The following is a 10852-nucleotide window of genomic DNA, read 5'->3' as shown; positions in this document are numbered from 1 at the left end:
TATTCTATTTCCATGACCAAGAGGACACTCACTTCTAAATCATATTTAATATATACACATTCTAATTATATTTACAGTTACTTATTATTGATTTATATATAACTTTTAAACACTAGAAATAAAAATATAATAAATGAATTAATGAATATGCAGCTATTTATCCAAACAGAGAGTAGAAAAGGTTTCTTGTGCACAATAACAATGAAAATTAAACAAAGACTTTTGGGACAGTACCAATAACCTATGAGCTATATGCCTCTATCTCTCTCTTTGTAGTAACAATAAGGGTATTAATATTTAATACATCATATTCTGTGGCACTGAAAAATAGCCAAAAAAAGAAAATAAAAAACAGAAAAAAAGAGAGTAGCCAACATGAGCTATCCATGAGTTGTATAGAGGACTTATCCAGAGAACAAAAATTATGATTTTTTTTTTTTAAACTTTCAATGAATTAAACAACTGATGAAGTCACCATAATGATTATTCCAGGTGCTTAATTCAAGTTGGTAAAGGATCAAAGGAATGATTGTAAAATCTTTTCAAATGTGTATGTGTGTATAATCAGTTAATCATACATACATACAAACAAATCAATAATGTATTGCTAAACAAAAAAAAATGTTGTTCTTAATTCTTTCACATGATGAATGAATTGAATGAATGCCAATAAATTTTCAAACTTTTTAGTTTCCCTGTTCAGTAATGACAATCCACCAAAGCTGGTGTAGTAGAGAAGACAAGACTTGTTTGTGGTTGCTGCTTCTGCGGTTGCGGTTGCGGTTGCGTTGGTGGTTGCTTGGATACAAAGGCAAACTTGGATTCCCTTTGATCTTGATCTTCCGGTGCCGGAAGGTTGAGATCCAAATCCAAAGACAACACCTTCGTCTTCTTCTTAGGCTGCTCCTCATCTGCTTCCATCGCGGCCGCCGTGGTGGTGGTGGTCAGCGAAAGCGTGGTGTTAGTGTTAGTGTTAGTGTTAGTCCCCACCGGAGCTCGGTGCCGCCTCATATGTCCACCAAGTGCCTGTCCAGATGTAAATTCAGCTCCGCAAATGGAACATTCGTGAACCTTGGATTTGTTATTGTTATTGCTATACAAATTATTCCCTCTTGTGTTCAACTGGAGGAAGCTTGATTTGTTGGCGGTGGTGTTCTTGAATTGGAACTCTTCTTCGTCGGAGGAGAACAATGGCGGTGGTTGTTTTCTTTCTTGGTGAATGGAGATTGCAGGAATGGCGGCCTTGGGTTTCTTGTGGCTTGCCCTGTGTCCACCAAGTGCTTGAAAAGATGGAAATGTCCTGTTACATGTTTTGCACTCGTATACATAATATCCTCCTGTTCTTCCTCCTCCGTACCCAACGCCGACTCCGGCAGCTTCTAGAAACTTCCTACTGCTGTACTTGTTGTAGCTTGTTCCTCCTCCTTCTTCTTCTGCTACGGCGGCCGGGCGTCTTGGGGATTCCCTGGATTGTCCTTGTGCTAACAGGATGAGGCAGTTGGCCATGTCCTCCTCTTCTTCCGTGCTGTCTCGTGGACCCACGGAAGAAGTAGTTGCTGTGTTGCCATTCGCATTCGCATTGTAAATAATATCTTCTTTTTCTTCTTCTTGTTGTTGCGATGGTATATTATTCTCCCCTCCTTCTTCTTCTGCTGCCGTGATGGAGAAGGGGATGGGGGATTGAGGCCTTACCCTCTTTGTTCTCTTGCCTTTGACGATGTTGGTATGGTCTTTGGAACCCAAGGTGAGTTCCTCTGGTGTTTCCATGATGGTCCTCACCGTGGGGAAGGAAGAGAAACCTTAAAAGAAAGAGAGATAGAGAGAAGAGAGAAGAGAGAAAAGAGAAGAGAAGAGAGGCTAGGAGAGTTGTAAGGAAGCAGAGGAAAACAAGAGTTTAAGGGGTTGGTTATTTATATATTGATGATATGTGTTTAAGGGATGAGTCAAAGTGAGTGTGAATTAGGCGTGCAATATCTAAGTTATGCTATGTGGGAGATGTTTAATTATAGAATGATTTAGGAATTGAGAGGGGAGGGAATATAGCACTCTAAGGATAGAGCCAAAAATAAACGTGATTAACAGAAAGTGACCAAATATGGTTAGTGTTAACAGATTGGAAGACAAGAAAATTGAAGGACTGGTTTCTTCAGCACATAGTCCGTCCCACACTCTCTTTCTCACACTTTGCCAACGCACTTCCACCATATCAATCAAACTAACTCAACCATTCTTCTCTTCTATTTATTTTCATTATACTACTTATTTATTTGCTCCTTCAAAAAATACATCCCATTAAATATTTAATTTGGTTTCTCAAATTGTATGTGCCAGTCAAATTAGTTTGACCTACGCTGATGAATAATATTAATTAATTTGGAGAGACTAATTTAGTTAACCTGTAAATTACAATAGGCCAAATTAATTATCGAAAATATTTGATAATTAAAAAATATTAGTCAAAAATCGACAAAATTTATTATTTTTTATTTTATTTAATATATTCTGTAATAAATAAATTTAAGCTGTTTGGACTTATTATTTTTCATTTTTCTGACATTACCATTTTTATAAGATGTATATTTCATCGATTCAACTATTAAATCACAATTGTATATATCGGAAAACATCTACACCATATTTTATATTAAAAAAAGACATTAATAAATATGGAATTGAAGAATCATTTGTTTGTATATATTTTGAACAAATTTATTACGTTGATTTTTAAAGAATATAAAAATCACAACAAACTATTTTGGATTTAAATGAAACTTTCTAAAAATGATTTATAATTATAAATTTTTAATTTATTGGTTGATTTTTTTTAAAATTACACAAATAAAAAATTATTTAACTACATAGTATTTATTTAAATTAATTTTGATGTCATTTTATCCTAATTATGTACATAAATAATTTGATTCAAATTGAAGAAGCTCATTATGTGAACAATTGTTACTTTTCTAAAAAAAAGGTTAAAATTGATATAATTTCACTTATGTGGGATTCCATCTTCAAGTGGTTTAAAATACAGACCAAATGGTGCAAGTTACAAACATAGAAGTACATCAAAGCTTTCGGTGGCTTAGATCACCAAGTTAGTGAAAAGTTAGAAGAAAGCTGCTTCAATTTTTGTAGCATGAAATTTAGGGTGCATTCTTTTTCTCCTTTTGTTTTTAGTGGTTTGCATAAAATGGTGCAAATTACAACACAGCAAACCCCAATTGTGTGGTTACATATCCAAGTCAGTGAAAAAAATATTAAAAAATAAAAATAAAGCAACATTTTGAGAGGCTGGAGTCACATGCAAGCTATCTATAGAAACAATCCACCCCATCAAAATATTAGGGTAGGAAGGTGGTGTTGGCAGTAAATAGTAAGTACATTCATTACTTGAAGCAGCTTAAATAAATTAACAAATAGAGGGTAATAATTGGTAATTGACTAAATTAGTCATTTCATCCACTGGTATAGTATAATAATGCATATATTTTCAGTTTAGTCACTAAAAAAGTTTGTTAAACTCTAATTTGAGTTTTAAAAGATTGTGACAACGATTTATTTTTTGAAAATTTTAAATCTTTTTATTCTTTTTATGAATTTATTCAAGAATAAATAATTTAATAACAAAAAAAATTAGTCAAAAATAACATTATAAGTTCTGACTTTTTTTTTATATTCCTAGCATTACTCTTTTGTTAGTATTTAATCATCAATAATTTACTCTCATATTTAAGGAATTTCGTACCTATATTTACTAAAATTTTTGTACCATGAAAATTAATATAATTTGTATCTAATATTTTCTAGAATTTATACACATAAATAAATAAAATTTATTTGTTAAAAATAATTTAATGTTTGTGTTAGTCAAATAATATCCAAAAATATTAAATATAGCTTACTCTCAAGAATTTTTTTTTACTTAAATTAACACTAATATCAACATATAAATATATAATTAAACTTGTAATAAAGTTATTAATTTTTTTATTATATATAATATAATCAATTTCTTTTATAATACTGAATATGTGGTGATCATTTTTGTTGTGTATGATTTTATTATATATTATATTAGAGTTTTATATGTATTATTATGATGGCGTTGAAGAAGAGGTGAAGGAAGGGAATAATGAGGAAGGATGGAAGCAATAGGGCATAGACAATAGAGAAAATGCATTACTTTGTTTCAACGGTTTGTGTATCTGATAAATATTACATGATTGGAATGCAAGCCTGGAACCACGGAATCTGCGTTGCTTTCTCCTTCTTCACTTGCCTTAATCTTCCCCTTTCTTTTTTATTTTCTGTTTTTTTTTTTAATTATATATTTGGATTGAGTCCTGACTCAATGAAGGTCTCCTATAAGAGATGAAAATTTTAAGAATTCAAGTCTAAACTGTTAATTAAGAAACCAAAATACATACGATTATCATTATTAGAGTTTAATTAGTTTAATTTTGATAATCGTCTTACATAGACATTTAATCGTATATGTAACTGAGTGTGCATATAAAATTATTTTACATTATTATTATTATTATTAAGTGTGATGCTTTTTGGGATTATGTGATGGCTGCAACTGCATGAGCAACAACACATGCATTCCATGGACTTCTTGTGGTTCCGTCTGCCACTCTCACTCTCTTCTCTTTATTTTTACTTATTTATTCATATATGTCTCTCACCAGTTGTATGTGGTGAATGCAACTAACTCACAAATTTCAGGTTTCATTTCCCCATTTTGATGTCTTGCTTTCCAGAACTTTCTAAAGTATTTAGAAAATGATGCCAAGGAACAGGAAACCACTCAAAGTGTGAATGTGACATCAAATTAAACTATCAAACACAAAAATTAAAATGACACATTTAATATTTTTTTTAATCTAAATTAACACTTTGCAGAATACCAACAGCTCATTAAGCATGCATTGTCAATTTGTCATAGACTAAAACCAAATCTATATGTTCTTATTTATTTTGTTTTTTAACTTTTTTTTGGGTGCTTTATTTGTAGAATTTTCACTGGAGTTAATTAATTCAATAAAATAACCAACATTACAAAATTTTAAATGTCCTTCTTCAACTTTTAATTGCCTTTCATCCTCAAGTTAACTTCAGAAAGAGAAATTAGAGCATGGGTTAACTCATGCCTTCTTTCAGTATTATTTATGTCACAGAAGAATTTTTCAGTGATTAATACTCAGATGTGAGTGTTGATTTAGGATCTCATTATTTCAAGACTTTTAAAAATTCATAAAGGTTTTTGATGTAAACATGCTTATCACACATAAGAACTTCTATATGCAAACATTTTTATTGTCAATTTTAATTTTCTAAACTATGAGCATTTCATACGGTAGATTATGAAAATTTTCAAAAATATAATCATAATTAATAATATATATAGATTAATTAATTAATTAATTAATTAATTAATTATAGGATGAAAATTGTGTGACCAGTTGTGCTGTCATTGGAGTAACGTTACTTTCTTATCTATTAGATCTATACAAAGGAAATCATTTTAGTTAGTCATCAATCCAATTAATGAACATTATTATGACGTACTAGCAATTGCATCAATGGAATTCTTTTTGTCAATAATAATATGATGATGTGGACTTTCGTACACACACTGAGTGTGAGTGACATTACAGTGTAAGCTAAGTGAGAAACGAGTTGATTATGAAATTAAGTGGGNNCTATTATTATATTGTATTAAATAATCCGCATTCTTCCTTTCTAAGAAATAGAACAAGTAACTGTATTTTTTTTACCGAAATAAATTAAATAAAAAAAATAAAATAAAAGATTGGTTTAAATAGAGAGACAGTCCTTTTTAAGACTACTCTAAAACTTCTCTCAAGGTGAAGGAAGTTCTATATGAGAAAGCTATAATTTTATCATCATCTTTGTCATAGTATCTGTCACCGTGTTTACATCTCTCATAATTAAACGAAAGTCAACACGTCAATTTCAATGCATGATATCTCTTATTTTGAGCACCAATGGATCAATAAATCCAAAATCATCTTGGTTATTAGTAACAAGATTAAATGCTTCCACACAATTCATCTCACAAATAACATCTCCTTGACCCACATCCTAAGCTAAGAGATATCCTCTCCAAATAGCAAATAATTCCCCTTGAAGAATACTATTACTCTCAATCATTCCCAAACACCCCATTTGCCAACTCCCATTACAATCTCTAATAATACAAGCAAAACCAACACTATCACCCGAACCAAGATAACTAGCATCACAATTAATCTTGAAAGTACCAATGGATGGGGGATTCCAAAAACTATTTAGAGTAGAGGGAAAGGACATACGTTGTAATTCAAAAATATTCCTAAGCTCCTTTTCTGAAGTTAATGCCAGACAAATCACTTTTTTCGGAGGCCAAGTTTCATGAGGATTAAATATGTCATTATTCCTTACTCGCCATATCCACCAAAGTCCCAAAAAGAACTTGAACGGATGCTCTCTGCTATGATACAAGAACCAGTTCTTCAAATCCAAAGGATGACAAGAAATATATCCAACCTATGCCATACAAGCTGAGTTTCCGGGCAATCCCGACTATAATGTAAAACCGATTCCTGGTTAGAAAGATATCTTGGGCACCTATCCGATGACAACATCCCTCTTCTAAAGAAAAAAACTTGCAGTAGGAAGAGCCTCCTTAAGACACAACCAAGCCAAAAACTTGTGCTTTTCTGGAACAAGCTGACGCTAAAGCCAAAGCCAATTCTCCCGCTCCTCCCAACCAAAAAGCTTCTTACACAACCACAAGTAACCATTGCGTGAGTCGTAGACTTTGGCCGTAGACCAAAACCAATACCAACCCACTTCCGGACCTGCTTGCACATCTGGATTATAAGAGAGAATATTACCTTTCAGATTTTGAGATAAAGGAGAATAAAGAGTATCCAAATGCCATCTACCAACCGACCAAATATCCTGTATCCGGAGATTCGAATTAGAAATGTGAACATAATCCATCTCGTTAAATAACCGTCCTTCTCTCCTCCAGTTAAAAAAACCAAAAATTCTGGTTCAAATCTCCAATACACCAAGCAAATCCATCCTTCAACACTTCCCAAGCCTTGCAAAGACTCCTCCAAATGGGAGAGCCCTTGTTCTTAGAACAACTAAAACAGTTATATAGAGAGGATCGGTATTTGGCATCCAACAATTGGACCCATAACTTGTTTGGCTGCTGGAAAAAAAAGTCCAAATTAGCTTCTCAAGAAGAGCAATATTCACACAATAAGGATCTCTAATCGCTAAACCTCCATATTTTTTTGGAGTAACTAGTACCTTCCAACTAACAAGATTCAATCCTCTTCTATCAACTTGTCCTTTCCAAAGGAAATTCCTCATCATAGACTCCAATTTACTAATGATTCCTTTGGGAAAATTAGAGACCTGCATCTGGTACATGGGAATAGCGCCTGCAACAGAATTAACTAAGCAGAGTCTACCAGCCCGATTGAGCAAACTCTCTTTCTAGCTTGCTAGTCTACTTCGAATCTTATCTAGGACATACACCATTGAAAGCCAAACGGGTCACCCTAGAATGGCGAAGGGTAACCCCAAGATACTTGCCTAAGTCCTGGACAAATCTGATAGAGGATACCCCAGTGAAACCCTCTTTCCTCGTTGCAGAGACATTCTTGGAGCAAAGCGCTTTAGACTTTCCACATTAATCTTTATCCCAGATGCTTTGCAAAAAGTCTCTAAAACCAACATCACATTTTGCACTTGTCTCTTTGTAGCTTTACAGAATAGAAGCAAGTCATCCACAAATATTAAGTGGGATATTCTTGGCCCTCCACTAGAAATAGCAACTGGCTCCCACAAGCCCAAATCCACCTGATGACTAATAAAGCATGCCAATTGTTCCATATACAACACAAAAAGATAGGGTGACATAGGATCTCCTTGTCTAAGACCCCGGCTAGGAGTAAAGTCATTCAGACGATTCCCATTCCAAAGAATAGATAAGGAGGAAGCAGTGACACAATTCATAATCAAATTAATTGTAGGAATAGGAAAACCAAAGCTCTGAAGGGTATGAGCTAAAAACCTCCAATCAACTATGTCATAAGCTTTCTCTAGATAAATCTTAAAGGCCAGTGTGCCTTTCTTTGATTTAGTCTTCTTTATAAAGTGGAGGTCTTCTTGAGCAATAATGATGTTGTCAGGAGTTCCTCGTCCCGGAATAAATCTTCCTTGAAGCGGGCCAACAATCTCCACAAGATGAGGACGAAGCCTATTAATAAGGACGTTCGTGATGATCTTGTAAACTACATTGCAGAAACTAATTGGCCTAAAATCTTTCATAGATACTGGTGATTCAACCTTTGGAATAAAAACCAGTAAAGTCTCTATCATTCTTGGATCAAGAGTAACACCGGAGAATGCCTGCTTAACCATCTTCCAAACATCAAGACCAATGATCTCCTAATATTTTTTGAAGAAGAAAGCTTGAAACCCATCAGGACCCGGAGCTTTAAAGGAGTTCATGTGAAAAACAGATGTTCTGACTTCCTCCATAGTAACTGGTGTCATAAGATTATTGCAAGCTTCCTCATTCAGAGAAGGAAGAGGCACATCACCAAGGCAACCCAAATCAATATCTATACAAATTTTTGACGTAATTTTTTATCTCCTTCCTAATCTAACATATATAAATACACAATAGTTTTTATTGAGAAATACTGAGAATCATGAAGATTTATTATTTATGGTTAGTAATTAGTCATTAATATTTTAAAAATATGAAATAAAGTATGTTGTTATATTACTTGTTCATACCCTGACCCAACACTAAGGCCCAGGTCCAAATAAGATAAAAAGGCCCAATCCATAGATTGGCCTTCCCACGTAACCGACCTCCTCCCGAGAGGTCGGATTTGACACAGGCTCCACCCTAAGGAAGTCGGAAACGAGGGTTAGCTGGCAGATAACACTTATTCAAATAAATAATTGCCCCTAAAATCTCTCAACCCACTTCCAAGAGCCATACCTTAACTTCCCTAAGATAAAGGGACGATTATCCTCCTTAAAAGGTGGAACTACTCCAATGGTGGTTATTAGTTCACCACTATAAATACACTGACATCCCTCAGGTATCTCTAAGTTCCAATATTCTCCAAACTTACTTAGACTCTTGCTGACTTAGGCATCGGAATGTCTTTGCAGGTACTACCCTCCATTCTCTCGCATGCACACAAGTCGGACGGAGGCTCCCATACGCGAACCTAGTTAGAGGGCTCTTTTCTTCAAGCGATTGGGCCAACCCAACAAGCCCAACTCATTAATCTCCGGTTACTTATCGTAACATTGCCGCCGTTTCCAAGGATCCGAGAGATCGACTAGTGATGGCGGACCATTCGCCCAAAGATGGCCACACAGCGTCTGATTCTGAGCAAGAGAATCTGGACATTGGGAACGACAACGCTGACATAGCCATCCACCAGGGGGCGACCAACCAGGATAGAGAGGGTACCTCTCGGTTAAAAGACCCAAAAGCAAACTCCTTTGAAGGGCACGAATCAGAAAAGAAGGACAAACCCATGCAGCCGATTTCATGAGATTGTTCCATGGCCACCAAGCGCGCCTGGAATAGTTAAAGCAAGAGTTAGAGTGACAGCGAGAGACAGAGAGAAACTTGAGGAACGAGATAGAGCGACGAAAAGAGTTAGAAGAAAAACTCTTAAAGCTAGACTCCACTCTCAAAAGTCGAAGCTCCCGCAACGACCGAGAAGACTCTCCCTTGGGAGGAGAAGACCCGTTTAGCGAGGACATCATGAGGGCTAAAGTTCCAAGGAACTTTAAAATCCCTTATATGGACCTCTACAATGGAACCACTGATTCAAAGCATCATTTAAGCAACTTCAAAAGTCGGATGTACCTGGCCAATGCTTCTGATGCCACTCGCTGCAAGGCTTTCTCGACCACCTTGACGAAAGCAGCGATGAAGTTGCTCGACAGTCTTTCCCCAAGGTCGATCACTAGATTCGACCACCTCTCGCGGAAGTTCCTGATGCGATTCTCTATCCAGAAGGATAAAGTAAAGCACGCACCGAGCCTCCTAGGAGTAAAACAGAAGGTTGGAGAACCTTTAAGGGACTACATGGAAAGGTTCAATAAAGCGTGCTTGGAGATTCAAGACCTGCCCACAGAGGCAGTAATTATGGGCCTAGTAAATGGACTTTGAGAAGGCCCCTTCTCGAAGTCCATATCGAAAAGGCACCCGACTTCTCTGAGTGATGTACAGGAAAGAGCTAAGAAGTACATCAACATGGAGGAAAACTCCAGGCTTCGATCACCGAGCTGGCGACTTGGGCACTCTCACTCATCGAAAGAGAAAGAAAGAGAGCGCAAGAAAAAAGAGGAAGTTGGTCTCGAAAGCCCTAGGAGATATCACTCCTATACTCCTCTAAGAGTTTCCCTAGTTGATGTATACAGGGAAATTTGCATTACGGAAAGGCTACCACCCCTTAGACCCATCAAAAATAAAAAGGGGAGAGTCGTGACGACTATTGTGAGTACCATAAGATATATGGTCACTCAACAAATGATTGTTACGACCTTAAAAATGTGATAGAAAAGCTAGCCAGAGAAGGTCGGCTTGATAGATATATGATCTCGGGAAGATTCGGTGGAGGCGGCCTCACAAAGTCATCTCGCAAGAGGCATTTGAAGGAAGTCTACCAGGTCAGGGGCGAGGCTCCCGACCTTCCCACCATCTCATTCACCAAAGAAGATGGGGAAGGAATCATTCCTGGACATGACGATCCAGTAGTGATAACTATGGTCCTAGCTAACTCCT

The 10852-nt window shown here is 35.9% G+C and overlaps 1 protein-coding gene across 1 annotated transcript; it reads right to left on the bottom strand.

Annotated features, from left to right (window-relative positions):
* Positions 1-520: 520 nt before the first annotated feature.
* LOC107466639 (zinc finger protein ZAT5) lies at positions 521-1815 on the bottom strand. Its single transcript, XM_016085634.3, has one exon. It carries the CDS (start codon positions 1765-1767, stop codon positions 700-702), a length of 1068 nt encoding a protein of 355 aa, XP_015941120.1. The 5' UTR covers positions 1768-1815; the 3' UTR covers positions 521-699.
* Positions 1816-10852: the final 9037 nt, after the last annotated feature.

Source organism: Arachis duranensis, chromosome 9, assembly GCF_000817695.3.
Source record: "Arachis duranensis cultivar V14167 chromosome 9, aradu.V14167.gnm2.J7QH, whole genome shotgun sequence".
NCBI lineage: Eukaryota > Viridiplantae > Streptophyta > Magnoliopsida > Fabales > Fabaceae > Arachis > Arachis duranensis.
This window is presented reverse-complemented; position numbering and strand designations above follow the sequence as displayed.

Bases quoted from the DNA above. Each gene is read 5' to 3' on its own strand.
- LOC107466639 (XM_016085634.3), bottom strand. From the start codon at position 1,767: ATGGAAACACCAGAGGAACTCACCTTGGGTTCCAAAGACCATACCAAC.